At 39.8% G+C, this 20,145-nt stretch overlaps 1 protein-coding gene across 3 annotated transcripts in view; it reads left to right on the top strand.

The window, feature by feature from the left end:
• The window catches only part of shank2b (SH3 and multiple ankyrin repeat domains 2b), a 177,589-nt gene that overhangs the window by 88,429 nt on the left and 69,015 nt on the right, over positions 1–20,145 (top strand). For all 3 annotated transcript variants that reach the window (XM_051076066.1, XM_051076060.1, XM_051076059.1), the window contains one exon: positions 1,110–1,176. In XM_051076066.1, coding sequence (XP_050932023.1) covers positions 1,110–1,176 — 67 coding nt within the window. The remainder of the gene's footprint in view (positions 1–1,109; positions 1,177–20,145) is intronic.

The following is a 20,145-nucleotide window of genomic DNA, read 5'->3' as shown; positions in this document are numbered from 1 at the left end:
CACCAATGATCCTGACTGGAAGCGTACTGTAAACACTGTAACACCCCAGGAGCTGTGCGCCTGCAGAAACCACTGGAAGCAGCAACATGACAACAGGCAGCATCATCTGGGTCACTGGCAGTGTATCAACCTCTCCAGCCAGCTCATTGTGAAACCTCTTTACTGCCCCCTGGTGGACACACACTCAACACACTGCTTCATGTGCCATGACCAGCTGGTTACTGAAATTCAGAAGTTAAATGGCTTTAATTTGGCAAGAAGAAGAAAAAGAGTTCAGGGGCATAAATAAATCTTTCTCAAAAAAAGTCAGACTTCACAGAAATGTAGAGGAATTAAACACCTTATTAATATTTAAAATGGACAAAAAAAAAAAAAAAGAATTAGCCAGTTATTTATTTCAGGGCATCTTAAAAGCAGGTGATAATACTGTATTATATAGCCTCATTCTATGTCAACCTTTTTGAGTGGTTTTCTATTCAGATTGTGGTTTTAAGGATTTTAGAGGCCTGGTTCTAGACTATATAATTCAGTCTGATTATCAGGGTCAGTAAAAGTATCTACTGTTTGATATGAAGAGAAGAAACACTGGAGAATTGTTTTCTAGTTTTTTTTTTTTTACCAGTGAATGATACCCTCCATGTGAACATGTGGTGTTGCATGTGCACACTGAGTGTACACCATCATGTCATGTGTGAATCTTGGTTTGTACACGTGTGTGTGTGTGTGTGTGTGTGTGTTGTAGATTACCAGATTCCTGGTGACAGATGATTAAAGCCATGAAGATTGGACCTCAGAGGAATCACTGCATCAGCACAAATTAGAAAAAAGAAAAAAAAACACACAGATTTTTTTTTTTTTTTATCCAGTTCAAACTCAGAGAGAGTTGTGTTCAGAGAGAAGCAAAATACTCCCATTATTGTGATTAAGCTTTTTGGAGAAGCTCTCAGAGCAATTTGCTTATTTCCAGGGGGATAGGTTGGTACTGGGTTTATACTTTTGTAAAATTTGTGTTTTTAAAGTAATTTTTTGGCTGTTGTCAAAGCTAAGCTGTTTATTTTTTTATTTTTTTCTCCTCACTCTTTCTCCCTCCTCTCTCGATTTCTCTCCAGGTGGCTATTATTGCTGGGAACTTTGAGCTCGCTGAACTCATCAAGAACCACAAAGAGACAGATATAGGTGAGTAGCAAAGCAGCAGATTCTCTTTTCCTCTCCTCCATCCATCCCTCACCTATTCTTCCCCAGCTGCCCAGCGCATATTCCTGAATCTCCCTCAGGATACATTTCAAATCCCCCCAATGGTTTGATCCTCCTAAATGACCTCCTGGTATAATCCCCTCTGTGGGATTACGAGAGCGTTGCCAAGAGGATGAAAGTTTATGTTTACACCAGGACAATCCCGGGCCGATTAGGCCGAGAGAAATGATCAATGCCTCAGCCAGCGGGAGCTTTCATCCAGTGGGAACTGATCGGTCGGTTTCCTGAGGTGTCGGCTGTTGGGGTGTTGTGTGTGGAAGGATTTGATTGAGTCGGTAGATGGATTTAAGGATTCTTCCATTGATTGTGATTGTTTTTCCTGCAAGACCTCAGTATTTGTGCATTTTGGGGAGACTTTGGGTAAAACATATGATGCTTTTTAATAGGAAATTAGACAGCTTGTCAGGAAACATATTGGTGATCTTACATTAGTGGATTTATACAGTGATATTTTGAGCATCAGTCCAGTCTGATGGGACAGGTCTGAAGGATAAGATGTTTGGACTGGCACCTTTTTTGTGCGCAAGCCGTAAGCATATCTAAGATAAAATAACTGTACTTTTGGCAGCAGTCATGACCCATGTCTTTTTTGAAACTGAAAATCTTTGGATTTACAATTAGAAAGTCAGAATTCACTGAGACACAAACCTTTGTTGTATTTTATTGTATGTTCCCCTGCAGTGATATTTGGGATCTTAAAATGATTTTCATAGATACAGTTTGCAAAGAACATAAACATCGTTAAGGTTAAGTGAGGATTCAAGCAAGTGCAGTTCTTAATATAGCATCAGTCCCTCTTTGGTTTGCGTTTGGTTGCTTGCTTGTTAAAGGGTTAATTTTGTTGAGGAATATATTGAAATGCAAGATGGTGCCTGTATATATGTTCTGTACGAGAGTTATTTCACTCTGCATCTGTGTGTGTGAGAGGGAACGAGAAGGAGGTGAGAAGACAAGAAAGATTTCTCACGAACATACAAAACTGAAAAAAAACTGAACAATTTCCATGTTTTTTTTTCCATCTTGCTATTTATTACCTTCGTTGCTTAGTTGCCACTTACTCACTTATTAAGTTCTGGAGAGGCAGATTGGTAATGGCAACAGACTCCGCTCTGATTTAACACCTGATAGAGTGACATTTTCAGTTTTCAAGCCATGCATACAGCTTCAACGTACATTTAAACCAAACACTTTTCTCTTCACTGCTTAAAGCTATTGTGTAGATGTTGCACAGTTACATTGATGGTTTACGCAATACATATAAACTGAAAATAGAAAATGTCTCCAGTCCACTGAAATGAACACAGAGCATTACTCAGATACTGGCTCGGGCCTGTAGAGTAGTTTATGGAGAGCAGAGATAGCTCAGGGATTATGGGGCCTTAGAGAAAATGAGAAAAGATGAACAAACAAATAAATAAATATATAAAGGAGGACAGAGAAAGATGAGATTGAGGGCGAAATGAATGAAGAGAGAGAGAGAGAAATCTAATCTAATCTAAAGATGTAATCCTGCAATTGTTGCCCTCTCTCACCAGCGGGCGGCCTCACACGGCAGCGACCTGGTGAAGGGGTAAACGGGACATTGCTGCGGTGCAGGATTACCCCCAAAAAGCCCTGTTGCTGTCGACATCTCCTACACCAACACCACCACCACCTCCCTCCTCCCTCCATTCACACCGTTTCAACTCCAACCGCAAGTGCTCGGCTGTAGTTACAAGTGTTAGCTGGGATTAGCCAAAGGTACTCGTCCCCTCGTGTTTGGACAGTTTTAGTTGTGTCTCTGTCCCCTGTGGGCCAGTGATAGTGTGGATTTTGGGATGGGAGATCTTTACTTCTGGATTCTCAGTTGGCCGCCATGGGTTCAGCCTGCTGCAAAGGTTGGTGCCCTCCCACCCCTCCTACCACCTACCCCACACCTCCCATCAACCCTCTTCCTAAATTGCTTGACTCATTGCCCCAACTCAAACTAACACACACCCACATAAGAGCCCAGCCCACCCTGTTCTCACCACAGACAGCTTGTATCGTGCTGAGCTGGCTATATGCAGCTTTAGTGCTTCTGAACGTTGATGTTTTGATGTGTGTGTGTGTGTGTGTGTGTGTGTGTGTGTGTGTGTGTGTGTGTGTGTGTGTGTGTGTGTGAAAGAGAGCGAGAGAGACAGATCTTTCTCTTGCTTACTCTGTCCAGATGATGTAACTGTTCATCCACACAAATCTGTTATTTTATTACATCATTGCTTTTATATTTCACTATATTGTCAAGGCTAGAGTACCAACCAGGCAAAATGGAAACAGCCAACAGGGACCCAGACCCTCAGGGGCTCTGAAATCGACTAGATTCACTGTGTGTCAATGTCTGAGTTTGTTTTAGAATATGAAGCACTAAGGATATTGAAAGCAAACTCTTATCATTTGTCATTGTTGGACTCTCAACTGACAGTTTAGGAGGAAACAATCAAAATCGCAGCAGCACAACTGGAGATATCATCTTTATATTTAATTCCTAGTGTTGTTCTTCTCTGTCAAAACCTGGTGCCTACATTACCCACAATGCAACTCAACCTCTGACAGTTGGGTAAGAGATTGAGTTGCTAATGTATCCTGCAGCCTGCAACAGAGATGAGGTTTTTTTGTCCTCTTCAGATTTGTAGTCTTCAGACCGGACCCACACTGACTCCAGTGACTCCACCTGAGGACATTTATCAGACTTCTCTCAGCTCCTCTGGAGACACTAAAGGCTTCATACTCACATCGTAGTCCCCAACAGCTGGAAACAGACTTTGATGTCTTTAAGGCTTCCTACAGTTTTATGTAAAGGGCAGTCACTCAACACCACATCCACTGCAACTCTGAACTCATGTAGCATCAGAAGTGTTTGTGATTTATTCATTTATAAAGAGCTTTTATTCAAAGCACAGTGATGTGTTTGCCATTCAAGGCTCTGGCCTAACCTTCACGAGCAGTTTGAGTTCAGTGTCTTGCTCAAGGCTCATGTGAACTTATCAACTATTCTTACACTTATTCATCAAGGCCCCCAGTTTCTCTGCAGGTTTCACGACAGGTCAATAGAGCTATGATGAGTGGGGGAATTAAAATCAATGAATCAGTAAATGAAGGAATGCTGTTTTCTTCTCATGTGGCAAACTGGAAATAGACTCATCTGTTGGGTTCCTGATGTGGCTTCTAACAGCTATGGTGCTCACCTCTGTGATGTGAATACCTAGACAAGCTGAAGCTTTATCTTCTATAGTGCCCTCATGTCAACTCTACCTTTAGTACTAGCACTAAAACAATTATAATAATTTTACTGATTGTTTATCAGGTAAAAACTAAATATCTGTTAATTTCAGTTTAAGACCTTTTCCCACTTTACAATTTTTATGGATATATCACTACTTAAATTTCAGTTTGATAAAAGTTCTACAAACTAATTAACAGACAGTAAACAGCGCCCTGAGCCCCTGACTCTGTGTTAATCCAGCTCTGCACAGTGTCCGTAATCTGCTGCACAACAACATCAGTTCAATACTGATCTCAGTTATTGTATTAAATGATGTTTGTGGGCTAGAATGTAAACATCAATGTGTAAATACACAATGTGTTGGATCACAGATGCAGATGTTTGCAGTTGTGACCATCAACAGTCTGTTTGGTGCATGTGCTGCATTCTGTCAATTATTCAAATTCAACATTCATTTTGTTTTCAATCAACAGAAGGTGCAAAGAACAGCCTGCCTGTTACATCTGACTGGACAACATGTCAGAATATTAGTTTGCAGAGACAGCCACAGTGTTGGTGCCTGATAAATACAGGTTAGATACATGACAGGGACCAGAGATTAGCACCAGTGTTGCACATTATTAACAGTTGAATTTGGAGCTCGTGAGCTTTTCTGAAATGTGGAAACCCTTAATCAGTCAGTTAGTTATTTCTTCTGCTTGCTCTGGGTTTAGTCTGGTTCAGGGAGGAGAGGTGACTAATCTAACTTCAGTTTCCAGTGCTTGAGTACAGTGAATTATCAAATCAGGGGGCATTCAATGGCGCCATCATTTTTAGATGGACTCCTGAGCAGAGACAAAGGAGGAAGAAGCTGTGAAGTAGGACACAGTGTGACTAGTGAAGGAGAAAGAAAGGCTTCTCAAAGGGCGCTGACGACCGTTTTACGTATGTAGCCTGGCGTCCTTCATGTTGATAATGCGTGTGAGTGACCTATATCCTGTAGTTAATGGGCTGCGCATGGAAACGTGTTGCTGTGTATTCAAAAATAGTTCATAATACTGCAGGCAAGTGGGCTGTTGTACCACAGGCTAACCACAACTGGCAGGTAACCACTCCCACACTGACAACACAGTTAAACAAAAACAGCAGTTATTATTATTATTATCATTAATAATATGTAGTACAAAGTAACTAGTAGTATTTCCACTGTTTTTATTGTTAGTCTGACTGACATTGGATTTCTGAGGCTAATGTATTTGAGAGTGAAGTATCTGATATTTTGTGGCCAATATTTCCTTTCACAGAAACATATAATATAGACAATTTAGCAAGAATCCTCCAAATTTACTCACTGTAAGCAAATTAATGCTAAGTCAAAATATGAAAAATTACCACCATTACCAGTGTTGTAAAAGCACTTCCACAGATGACAGTTTACAGTTAAATAAACTTGTCTGTCCTTGTCACATTGTTTCCAAACTGTCATCCACACCTTCACATCCACTTGCCTCAGTCACTGCAACTCTTTATCATTTAACATCGCTCAGACTAGTTTATTATTTGTTAAATGGCTTTGTTTCTGGCTTACAACTCACAAGATAACACGGCGTTACAGCACGGACTTACAGTGTCAATAAATAAACAGTGCATCCAGTAACAATATGCACACATCCACACATTTCTCTGTAATGTCCATGTCTTTTCCATTAATTCATAATTCATTCATGTTTCCATTTTTACACATAAATATTCAGTCGTAGCAGTGAAGACAATAATACACAACCTCTGCAGCAGAGCTGAGCCACAAAACAACAATAAACCACAATAATGGAAACAAGACAAATGAATGCACAACAGCCAAATGTATTTATTTATTCTCTTCAGAAGTGACTCTCTCTCTCTCTTGCACACACACACACACACACACACACACACACACACATTCATATATTGTAAGCAGTAAGTATAATGAGTGTGTGTATGGTGAGGATGTCTCTGTTATTTTCTGCTCTCCATACAGCAGTAAGCCTGTGTAAGAATGATTGACAGATGGGCGTATTAGACCACCCGCTGCCAGAGTGTGATAATCCGACAGGGAGCATGTATTGACCAAACACACACTTTCATACTTACACTCACACATTCACGCGTGCACCTTAACCACTTTCACAATCTGTTCCCAGTTTGCTGCAGGATTTACAGTTAAAGGGACACTCTGTGTTTGCTCCTGAACACAGACCAGTTCTTGCACCAGCCTGAAGAATAACTTTAAAATCCCACCAAAAAAATCCAGTGCTGTCTGACACACAGCAGGACATCTCCTGCAGGAAAACAGACATCTACCTGTCAGCGGGTGAAAAGTCATGCAGGGCAGAGAGGCCTCAATGTTTATGCATCAGGATTTATTTTTATAGACACACAGTGAGGTAGTGGTCAAATAGACTGAGGGCAAAACATAAATCTGACTAATAAGATATAAATCAGTTAAATATTCAAAAATAAAACAAGTTTTCCTTCAATGTGAAATTAGTTCTTCAGTTCCTCTTCTCCTTAATAAGATTATTTGTAGTTTCCTATATCATATGACTTCATGTCTCTAAAGACCCCAATTGTTCAGTAGTGAATTAATAAATAAATAATTCTGAAATAAAATACTGGAAAAATTTCACTAATATGTGAAATAGTAAAACGGGTCTCCAAAACTCATCTCCTTTTTATTAAATGTTTTAATCAGTAAAAAATTTGGCATTTAAACCTACATAAGTTGACAGAGCTGCTCTCTTCATCACTTCCTCTCTACTTGGATCCTGCAACAGTTGAATCATTTTGGGATTTGGCTTATTTTCTCCTGAACTCTTAAGCCTGATTTGATTGGTTTTTGCAGGAGACGCTGTAGCTGAGGTCTGTCCAAGCAGCTTTTACTGTATGTGGCTCCACTCTTCAACACTGTCAGTGTGTAACAGATTCCTCTGACAGATAGTGGGAAGAGTGGACCCATATAAACACAACAAAAGCTGCTGTGCATGAACATACAACATCTGTTTCATCAGAAGCCGAGGATTAAAATGTTCTATTATGAGCAGAAATAACAAAGTAAAGCTCTATTTATCAGGGTAGGGCACATTTTAGTGCTAAAATGATGAGTTGATAAATTGACTACTTGAGTGATAGGAGATTAATTGCTAACAACTGTGACAATAGCATAAATATTTCAGTACTTTATCAAACAAAAAAGCCTAACAAGTCTCCAGCCTCCAAAAGTGATAATCCTCTTAATTTCTCTGTTTTATATCATTGGAATATTAATTTCTTTTTGATTTTGGACTGTTGGTCAGATCAAGCACTACTGAGGTTTATAGATTTAACAATTAATTGGTGAATCCAAAAATATGATATGAATATATACACACATGTGTTGGTTGGAGCCTTGGTGCATTTTCTCTTTTATTAAAGTTTCTAAAGCTTTAAGTCTGAGGTCAGAGTTGTCGCTCTTCCACTGAGTCAAAGTGGTTTTATATGTATTTATATATAAATAAATGAAGGCTACATGTTAATTTATTCATCATTGTGAAATGTTCTCTTTCCTTAAACAAGTGTCTCTACACTCTCAAATCCATGCTATTTTTGGCTGATTGTGCCAGCAGTGGATCCAGGAAGGAGGACAAATTGACGCTCACATTTTTAACATCCTGTCAGCAAGGAAGGAAAACTTAATTCACGCTGGTGCTGATTTATTTATTTTTTTGCACCCATGTGACATGCACCACAGTGGTAGTTTTTCACATCTGAAGCTGCTGCAACAAGTCATGTATGAAGTGTTTTGTCCTCACGCAAGATAAATTATTCTACAAACTCGAGGTGGAAGTTACCATGCAGCACTGAGGGAAGCATTCTTTCACTGGGTGACAAACAGATAAACTACTTGTTAGTAGTGATTGGTGATATAATTAGACTGGACTATATGATGTGGAGCGATGTGAGCAGCATTTACTGATAAACATGGTTCAGTAGCAACAGAAAATAACCTGCCATCTGCAGTATGTGTGTGTGTGTGTGTGTGTGTGTGTGTGTGTGTGTGTGTGTGTGTGTGTGTGGTGTGTGTGTGTGTCTCCTCTGTCTCCAGTGCATTCCTTCATGTACAGCTGCTGCATGTATGATGACAACAACATCAAAGATTATGTTACATGAGACAGAAGCTACTTATTTAAGGTAATAATTCCCATAATTTACATTGCAGTATGTCCATGTCCCTGTCCATATGTATTTCTGTATGTTTGATCTGTTTTTCTGGGCTGTGGTCATGTCTGATCTAAACATTAGTGTTTAGTCTGTGGCCCACATGCCCAAAGCTAGGTTCATTTAAAAAAATAAAATGGTTTCCTAGTTTGGCATGGAAGAACTTGACATCACCCCCATCCAATAACTTTTAGACCCAGGACACCAACTGTGAGTCAGACCTTATCACCAACGTCAGTGCTGGACCTCAGTAATGCTCTTGTGTCTGAGTGTGAGGATCCCAAAATCTGCTGCAAAGCCCTGAACCACAGGAGTGAAGCAGATTAATGTCCATGGCATCAGAATGATGTCTTCAGCGGTCACATACTGGTGGAATATCTTGCTGTCCATGTACAGAAACCTATAAGAGGAGGGTTTGGATTTTGGTCACCTCACAGCTAGATGGTTCTGGGTTTGAACCCTGGCTTTTCTGCATGTTCTCCCTGTGCCTGCGTGGGCTCTCTATGGGTACTGGCTTCCTCCCAGTCCAAAGACGTGCAGGTTAATTGGTGACTCTTAATTGCCCATAGGTGTGAGTGTGACTAGTTGTTTGTCTCTATATGTCAGCCCTGTGGTAGATCTGTCCAGGATGTACCCCGCCTCTTGTTGGATTTCAAAATAAGGTGTTTTTCAGCACACCTGTTTGGATTATAAAAGGAGTGATGACCGAAAATATATATTTTTTATTTTGGAAAACACTGCTGTGTATTTTCTCCATATATAACATGTTGACTAGTCTGGATGATATGACAGTACATAGTATGAAAATACACATGAAGGGAATCTGCTCTCATCTCTGCATTATTGCATACTTTATGACAACATATGCTTTGCATGTAGCCATCTGGTATGTTGGGGTCACTTCTTGTATAATTAGTATCAGTGTGTATCATTGTGCTTTAAAGTGGAGGGAAACATACTGAGGAAATAGAGAGACAGAGCTTTAACAAGGCTTCATTAAGCAGGACAGTGTGTAACCTGATGACTTCACACAACAGCAGAGCGTGAAATCAAACACTGTGGTGGCATGTACAGAGTCATATGACTGTACATTACATCATACAGCAGGCAGGTGTGCACGCCAGTGTGGAAATGTAGCTTTAATGATGTATGGAGCCGTCCCCCTCTGAGTTGCTTAGCAACACAAAGGATTTGTTTCTTGAAGAAGCTGCTCACCAGTCCATCATTAGCTCCAAATCTTTTTTTTTCCCTTCATCCTCTGCTCCCAACAACTGGCTGATATCAAATTCAGGATGCATGGTAACTCACTGAAACCATAGAATAAATCCCAAATTTCCACCAACAGATGCTAATCTGTTAGCTTAGCTTCATTCTCAGAAACCAAGGTTCTTTATTTTCCTCATGTAGACACAGACTGTTTTAGACTGTGGACCCTAAAGTCAAATAAATCAAAAAACATTATGATATTATGTCATACTCATATGTTGTATCATACAGCAGGCACCAGTTACTATGTTTTAATCTCATTTAAAAAACATCCTGTGACATAATCTAGTCAACATTTTTAAAAGATACTGGAGGCTACATGTCTGTAGTCAATATTTTTGGAATAATAATCAGTGATAAACAACAGCATTGTTGCTTTTATCAGCTCATAAACTCAACCAGTCTTCACAGTAAATTGAACAGACTTTTAACTCTGCTCCATATCCTGGTCTAGGGTCAGTTGTAACGGATAGTTATTAATGTTTTCTATCATATGTTTGGTATCAGTGTAAAAGACACATTCTTGGTTTTCATTTAAGCCCTGTTATTTATATCAGAGCTCGGTTGACCTCTAAGTCACAATAACATCAGTTTATTCTCATTAGATGATACTAGTGCTGTTTTTGCAAAGTTAGAGAAAAAAAATATAATGCACCACAATGGTGTAAAATCATATTAAACTGAGAAGTACCAAATATGAAGCTTAAATATCTGTATTTAAACTCTGTGTTTAGGTTCAATAGACATGCTCATTTGACTCTAGTTTAAATCAGCCATATGTTTCTCTTCATTACAAGAAAACTGTCTGCCTCTCTGTAACACAGATGGATATGAAATCAGTTTTTATTGTAAGTAGACACAGTTTACATTCTACTCAGTTGCTTTATCTTTTGTATTTAAATGTCAGTCCTGTGATGAAATGTGGAGGATTTGAAGTATTTGATTCAGCGCAGTAGTTCAGTCCCCTCCGTCTTATATTCTATAGAATGGTTTCTTATATGAAGTTGTTCTCAGAGCCTTTATGAAACTAGTTGTCATTTTTAATCTCTCTGTTGTTAAGGGCACGTACAATATCTCCAGGCAGCCAACCAACCAACTGCATCTAGTTTTATTCCAACAGGACGATCTTTGATATCAGTGATATCTGTAGGTGAAAAAGCTTTTAAATGATGGAAGAAGAGAAGTAGGTTTTCTGTTATTCTTGTTCTGAAGCTAATAGTTAATAGCTAATTGGTTCCCATAGTAAACATTTTTTAGTTTTTTGTACAGTTTAGTTCCTCTTGTTTGTATTCTGACAAACAGAAAGCCTGAGGCAGTGAAAAAAACTCTCCTGTGAAACCAGACAAATGTGAATCTCTGAATAATTACTGCCTTTAAATTTATTAATATTTGAGGAAAATGTGATTTAACAATTTCAACAAACAAAATGTGCAAAGTATGTCGTGTGATTTTACAGTCTGAGTTTCTGGAACTGTTAGGAAGGAACCTTCATCATAAAAATGAAGAGAACTAATGACCAGATGTGATATTCAATGAAAGGCCAGCATGTTCTTCCTCTTCTTCCTCTGTGGGCTGAATATCAGATTCAACACTCACACCTCTGGTCATAATTTCAGCTTGAGAGAGATTCTCTTGGGTTTCTGAACGTGTGGTTCTGCCTGATGCTGAAAATGAGAGCTATTCCACTGAAAGGCAAACTGACCTGCTGTTTATCTGAGACTATGGCTCCAGCTCAGTGTGTGAGATAAAGGAGCAGCCAAATAAAAATGTGTGACGTCTAAGTAAAACAGCAGCAACATTGGGTCATTAATTTGACCCATGATGCTCGATTCTACAAGTATTTCATTTGACTTTTCAGTGTGTGATTAAGCATATTTCCTCGGATGTTTAAAAAGCATGATTTATCATCTGCAGACTATTAATTAGTAATTTCCCCCCTTGACATTTAAGTGTGTTTAAAAACAACAAGCTTCTAAAGCCACTTAGAGGTTCATTGATGGATAAGCAGGATTAAGTTACTACAGATATACCTCTGATGGTGTATGCAGTATGTTTACAGAGAGGCAAAAGGAAAAGCAGAAAGTGTGTTTGAGGTCATGCTGCCTCTGTATGTTCAGCAATTTATTCAGCTTATTCACCCTCATCACATATCTTTGTCATATCTACATCACTTCAACTACAACTAAAGATTCAACTTTTATACGCCATGCTTCTATCTGTCCTGTTACAGCCACTACGGGATTACTTGGATTACTCCATTACCTCTGCTGCCGCTCAAATCTACAGTTGTGCAGCGCAGCTTCTCTCTCACGGGAAAGAGAGAAAGAGCAGGAGAGAGGGGAGGTGTGTAAGGGGCGGGGTTTGGGGACTGCATGTGTGTGTAACTATGTGTGTGTGTGTGTGTGTGTGTGTGAGTGTGAGCGGAGGGGGTCGTGCTGGCTGCCGGAGAGGCGGTGGTAGTGGAAGGTGTGAGCGGGATCATGTGCGCTGCGCGCGGCAGCTCCTCTCCGCGGAGTCGCTGTCCGTGGTGCTGAGAGGGAAAGTCGGACACTAAAAAGTCCTGTGATATGCACGAACCGTGACGCCAGGTCGGAGTAGCAAAGGAGTGAAAATGAAGTCGATCATCAATGCCTTAAAAAAGGAAGGTAAGAAGCCCGCTCTCTCTTTTTATACTTTTCAAATCAGGCGCTCGTGTTTCGGACGTTTGGAGTTGGCGCAGCACCTCCGCTGTCAACTTCAGGAGAATGTGGAGGCATTTCAGTTAGTTCATTAAGAAAAGTAAATCTGCAGTCCTTATCTCTGTGTGAAAAAGTGCTCAGCATCATTTGAGGATTGTTTTAACCGCCGCTGTGAGGATGTAGGTAGGTTAGAGCGTATTTAGGTTAGACGAATAATCCGGAATTGTGTCTTTTTTTTTGTTCGGACGAAAAAGAAAAGGAAGGCAGCGCGGCACCGGACTAGTTTTTAGGTCACACAGAGAGCGGTGGAAAAATGGGACTCCAAGGTTGAGAAAACACCCATAGACATGACTAAATGCCGTTCCCCTCACCCAAACAAAACCTAAACAGCCCATCCATCTGCCCGTGTGTGAAACCATGTTGGTGGTTTGACGCTTTGATTCATCCGCCGCTATTTTCTCAATGAAGACAGAGCCCGAGCCTCTGTCTCTGTGTAGCCTATAGGCGGGGGAAGGGTGCCAAAAACCTGGATCCTGTAGGAATGAATATAATCCACCGACGTGACAGCTTTCTAGGTTCACTCCTGCATCCAATGCTGGTATTATTATAGTGATGTTTTCATGAAGAAACACTCCCTGGCACTAAAAAGTAGGATTTATTGGATTAATAGGGCTGTTGCAATGGATTGCATTAGATGAAGCAGAGATGTTGCATTGAACCTGCAGCTCAATGTAATTTACATGAGGGAAATGTCTGTATTAAGTGTGCAAAGGTTGCAAGTCCCCTGTGTCCATTAATGATGATGATGGTATCAATGATGCCTCAGGTACCAGAACCTATAAATCAGCTAATAGCACAAGAGTAATATTATTGCCTTTACAATGAATTCACACATTCTTTTCTATTCTTTCCCCACTGGTTTTCCAGCTCTGCATTGATGATGTGAAATAATATATGTTATATTTAAATGTTTGTAGTAACTGATTTGCGCCTGTAATGTTGTCAGTGTTACAGAATTTACGCTGAAGGCTGTTAAATCAGATCCATTCAGCTTCGCTTTGCTGGAATCTCTTATGTTGGACAAACCAGAGACTGAGAGGTTTCAGCCCAGATGACAAAAACCTGAAAGTGACAGAAACTGTCCATCAAACCCCTCTGCAGTGACATACATTGTGTTCACAGTTTCTGTCACTGCATATGGTGCTTGTTAATGTTAATAAAAGTGAAATCAGTAACTGTCCAGATGAATTCTGACACAGTATCAATAAAAGTGTAAAAATAATAATAATCTGAAATCAATCTCTAATTCAGTATTTTCTTACATTAAAAGCATTAAAAACACTATAAAACTATAAATACTCTGCAGCGAGCAGTAAATTGAGGTTCCGGGAACTCATGAATCATCGCCATTTTGCGTCACCACTGACGGTGTTGTGTCACATAACAGTAATTTACCCATCTGTCATCTCATAAGCACAGGCAAAGCATTGCATTGTGGGATTTTTTTATAAATTGTGAGGAATTTTCTTTTGCCGCTCTTTGTTTCATTGTAGGAATTTTACTGCAAAGTAAATAAAATATTTTATAATTCAGAAACTGAAATAAATGGCTGTAAATAGGGTGTGATTTGGTATGTTCACCAAGAGAAAACAGTCTCCAGGTTTCAAGAGCATGTTTTCAGCAAGTAGTTCACAACTATATAAGAACACAGAACAGAATTTAACTCTGTGGCTGAGGAGAAGTCAATGTCATCTACCTGACATATAGAGTTTAACAGCGGTTGTTCTGACTGGAAGAATTTCTCTTAGTGCAGCTTTAAATCTTTTAAAATTTATTTTAAACATAAAGCATTACCTCTTCAGTTGGGAACTTGAGAAACTAAACTGTAGCAGTTACAGTGTACTTTAGACTATAATCAAATAAACACATGTAGATGTACTCTCGCTGGACTGTGTCATCTGGACGAGGACAGTAGCCAGTTGTGACCAGTTTTACTGACTTAAACTGAATTGCTTCATGTGATCGAGATTTTCACTATTCTACCTTCTCCCCAAATGTGCAATAATGGCTAAACCAAAAATAAGTTTCTAATTTTAATAATTAAGTATGATGAACATGAAAGGAAACAACAACAACTCCCCCAACCTGAACAACAAAACATGTTGTTTGTGTTCTGGATCTGGATCTGAGTGACTGATTTCCCTCACAAGATCAACAAAGAAAATCAATCAATCTATCTATCAATCTATCTATCTGACTCTGACTCACCTGACTGTTCTGATTAACCCTCCCTGTGGTTCACGTTTGGTGAAATTAACTGGATGAGATGAGGTAAAGATCTTGGTCAGGGTAAAGAGGAGCCAATGAAACTGACTGGTGACTGGAAGTGAAAGATTTCCTACCTGAGAGATTTTGTTTCTCATTGACATTGTCAGACTCCGTCCTCCTCAGCTTCTGTCATCAAAAGCGGGAACGCACGTTACAACTGATAATAATTATGATTTGGTCATCATGACTCATTGGTTGTTGTTAACAGTGAGGAGATGAAAATCATAGGTTTGTACTGTTTAATGATGCTAATCATTTGCTGTTTGACTCAGTCGCTGCCCATCACTCTCCTTCCAATGATTTTAAGTATGTTTGTTTTTTACACCTGGACTCTGGACCACTGACATCACATGTGAGAAACAATTTTAAAAAACTACATTACAATGTGATGTGAGAGAGTAGCTGTTATTTTACACTTGACTTCATCGGGTTTCAGTGCAGCTGCAGCTCTGATAAATTTCTCTCTCCTTTAGTTCTCTTTGCCCTCCTTTCAACAGAACATCCAAACTTATTCTCTTTTTTTACTCTGTTTCTATCCCATGTTTTGTGCTGATCACAGCATAAATTAGAAAAACAAGATGGAGCCCTGGTGGCTTTGGGGTTAAGGTGCTGACCATGAACCTCAACATCCCCGGGTCAGGTTTGGCTTTGCTGCACATTCCCCAGGTCTCCCTCTTCTTTTTGTCATCTCTTCACTGAATAAAGGCATAAAATGCTGAGGAAATCGAGTAAAAAATAAATGAGGAAATTAGTAAGGCAAACTATTTCTGATGAATATCCATTTCTCTCTTGGTGCAGGAACATTCAGAGTTGTGTGTGTTCTGCAGTGTGTGCTGCTCTCTGGCTGCCAGGACTGAAAAACTGGGGTTATGTGTGAACTGGTGTGTGATTACTGGCTGTTGTGTTGTCTGTACATTTGGATTAAAATGTAAATGAGTTTAAATCTGCAGAATGGAACAAACTGAATATTTAGAGTGTGCTAAATTTTCACAAAGGAACATCCACAAACTGAGAAGAACACATTTTAACCTTGATTATACTTAATGATCGGAACACATCACACTTGCACAGACTAAACCGCTGAGTCCAGTACCGAGTCTTCCTCTAACAGCTCAGTGTATTAGCATAATGTCAACACCATCATTTAGCTCTGCTGAGTGCTTCCAGACTCTCTGACCTCTGACACGCATTCTGTGTTTCAAGAGCATTTAATTATATAGATTCCACTGATTGCTTTTCCAACTGTTACATAAGACGCTCTGGTTGTTTTGACTCCACACCCCCATTTTACTTGATAATTAATTTGTGTCAGTGATTGTGTGCAGGAGATTTAGAGAAAGAAGGAGCAAGTGGATGCATTTAGCTGAAGTTAGAACCAGCCCCACCAGCTTGGAGGCCACAAACACACACACACACACACACCTCAGAGGCACACGCAGATAGCCTGGTAGCTCCTAAATGTGCTAGCTCATTAGATGTTAGCACCTCTTCTCTTCATCAACACGTCTGCTGTAGACGGAGAGAGAGAGGTCTGAGATATTAGTCTGGGAAAGTGATAATGACTCAGTGAATTCCCCTTCAAATGTTCAGGCTGCCAAGAAGTGAAGAGCAGGAACAGGCCACAGTGCTCGCCTGGTACCGTTGTATTAATCAACTCATAATCAGGAGATGCTTATTGGAATGGCTGCAGGCCCTCTTCTGCTCCTGCTCTCCCTGCACTGTCGTAATTGCGAGGAGAGCTGGCGATTGCAGTTGTAGGCTTGTCTCCTCATAATGTAATGGAGGAATGTATCCATGGGGAAATTAAGGCCAACCTCCTTTACTGGTTCAGTTTGACAGTGTGGTGCAGCCAGTGGGGGCCAGAGGAATTCAGCTCTGCTCATGTAACACTGATAATCATGCTAATGATGGTCAGAGAGGGAGAGGGGTTGTGGAGCGTGGAGCCATGGCCAATCACCAATCTCAGTTCAATATTCGTGTGTGTCTGCTTTTCTGTACTGTGTGTGTGTGTGTGTGTATGGGAAAGGCATTTATGTGCTATATTGGCTTTAGCTGTCCAGTATTGGAGAGGGGCCCACAGAGATTAGATTTTGATGGACTGATCAAGAAAAAAATGACAAGACGTGTACAATAACAGCAGAGAAGGGCTCAATCGATAGATAGATGGATGGATGAATAGAAGGGCATGTGTGTACATAGTCTCCTGGCAAGTCTGACATCAATGAGAGAAAAAATAACACATCAGAACAGAAGGTAAGCTGTTTATATGTCTTTTCCATCCTTGAGTTATAGTTTAGTTTTGGTTTGGATTGCGCTATGGATATATCAAACATGACGAGACTGTATTGTGTTTTGATTGGATAGACGGATGAATATAGGACTTAATCCTAACGAGAAATTCACTACACATGAATCACAAAAACAGTGAGGAAATCAAAGGCTAATTTCTGTAAAATAGCTAAATAGACTAAATACAGTGTAGAATAAAAAGACAGACCCACAGCTAAACTGTGTGATGATTATTCACTGTACAATGGTGGTAATATAACGTACTATATTCCCCTCGCGTTGTTTTTTTTATATAAAAATGTGGGCTTATAGCTGTCACTTATAGAGCTTGTTTTACATCCAGGTAACTAAGATGTAGGAGACTGCTGCTGTAATCAAAGTTTTTATCTTCTTTCTTTCACTATGACTCAGAGGAGCGATCACAGCGAGCAGCAGCTTTACAGTAGAAACGGCTTCACTACATGTGAGTGTTACTGAAAAGGAGAAGATTAAAGAGCGTTTTTTTAATTTGCTTCATGTTGTCTTCTCAGTCAGTAATCCCCTCCATCACTGGAAACTTGTAGGAGAAAACACAGTGAGTTTAAACTGCCCAATCATGTGTTGAGCAGAGTCCTTCACCTTCCAGGCAGACAATGTTCCCATGAACGAGGGAGGCGTCAGTGTGGTCAATGCATGTACTAATTAAAGTGTGACCAAGTGCTCCTGAGAATAAAATACAACAATGGCAAGCGGCACAGTTACCCCCCTTTATCATGCTAATTGTACAGTGTGTGTTCAGCTAGTGGAATTAATGAGCATCAGAATATCAGCAGTCTCACGGATACAATCCAGATTTATTAATTCATTAATAATTAATCTTCACAGCATCTGCACACATAAGGTTGGCTGTGGAATAGAAAGTGTGTCCATCACAGCTGCAGATATACAACAGGCCTCTGTCACATAGTTGATTTTCATTTACACTTTACTATGGAAATGAATGTTATATTAGAAGTAGTAGTGGTGGTTGTAGCAGCGCCATAAAGAAACACTAAGTGGTGTCTTGAGAGAAATGGAGAGGAGACACAAGAGTGACATAAACAACATGACAGAGAGTACAGTCAGTGTTTGTGAATGGTGGATGGGCAAACTGGTATCAATTTAAAAGCTATAAATTTCCCATGTTTGTTGCATGTATTTCTGTGTGAGTTGTGTAACAAGTGAAAAAGAGAGCTAGAGAAAAAGGTTCCTGCACAGCTGGACAGTCACGGCTAGCCATGGATGTGAATGTTGGACTGTCAGTTTCAGAAAGTCGTAGACATGGTTGGACGTCAGAAACTGAAAGGGTTTCCAGAGCTGTTCGACCCATCGGACCAGCATTTCTGTAGAAGCATGCTGGGCCTTTTATACCCTCCATCATCCAATAATCAAAGATTCTTTTGATCCAAAAAACAGCATGAAAACAAGAACAGGTGAGAGCCTCCAGTGTAGCATCTGCCAGTCGCATTAACACTGACCTGGAGTGGCAGACACTGAAAGGCAACAACTTTTTAATTTAGTAGCAGTAGGTTGAAGGGTGGAGTCTGTGTTTGCATTGTGGGGCAGAAGTATAATGTTTTTGTTGTTGGTTCTTGTCCTAATCATTTGTGGTGATGTCAGCCTGCTGTACAATAGCTTTAGATGACACACTGCTGGAGAGTCTGATTGACGCTGACTGACAATATAAAAGACCACAATTCACAGTCACTACAAAGGCTAACAGCAGGAACCAGAGTTCAAGATCCAGACTTTATGGGAACTCTGCAGGTTTGTTAGACACGCTGTATGTAGAGCATTGATTTCTAAGGTACACATTTTAATGGATGTTTTACATGTACACTGCTTAAGTGCAAGTCCTAACATTTATTCTGACTAATAGATTTGTAAACAGGTTTTGTGTGCATGTGTTAAAATGATGGTTTTGATCAGCTCACATGTTGTTGCAGATGTTGTGTTGCAGGGACAGACTCAAGCTCACTGTGACGAAAGAAGCCGGTGCAGATGATTTTTAGAATTCTTGACTCTTAAAAAAAAAAAAAACAGCTCGTGGTTTAACCATGTATTAGCATTGCAGCAGGAGCATACTGCAATTACACTGCAGAACAGTGCTCATGCTGGAAAGACCAGAATTACTGATTTTGAATCTTGTGAGTACAGCTGCACCACAGCTTCACCTTTACACTGAGTCCACTCACCCTGACAAATGATGCAGTTGTTATTAGAAAACGTAGCAAATCATGTTTTGACTTTGGTCTGCTATGGAGGTCAGTGTAGCAGCATCTTGATGACGAGGAAGTGTTGTCATGCATTGATATGTCCACTGCAGTCGTGACTAAGGTTACAATATTGTCCTCTGATGAGGAAATTTCCTCTCAGATTAAAGTAGAGCATGTCTGACAACCAAGGTCAAGAACAAACCTTTAAACTCACTCTTTTTGCTGCTGGAATGATTTATGTAAAATAGGTAAAACTAATTTTATACAAATAAGATAAGATAATCCTTTATTAGTCCCACAATGGGGAAATTTACAAGTCAAAATTGCACTGGAAGGTGCATTAGTAGTTTAACATGTATTTGATTAGGAGCTTCTTTCTTGTTTCAGTCTTTGTATTTTTTTAACATCCAAGTTGTTTTCTCATGTTTTTTGGAGTGATCACTTCATCTAATTCTTTAAATCCTTTCAGCACCTTTTACTTCAGCTGACACTTGAAATTCTGTCAGTGCTTTACTTTGCTCCCATACACACGACACTTGGACATTTATCCTGATTCACATATGTCATCTGCAATATTTCAGCAGAAGCGAACACGTGAATTTTCTTCAAAACTGTTTTTCTGAAAAGTTCTTCAGAAAAT

This window comes from Lates calcarifer, linkage group LG2, assembly GCF_001640805.2.
Source record: "Lates calcarifer isolate ASB-BC8 linkage group LG2, TLL_Latcal_v3, whole genome shotgun sequence".
NCBI lineage: Eukaryota > Metazoa > Chordata > Actinopteri > Centropomidae > Lates > Lates calcarifer.
This window is presented reverse-complemented; position numbering and strand designations above follow the sequence as displayed.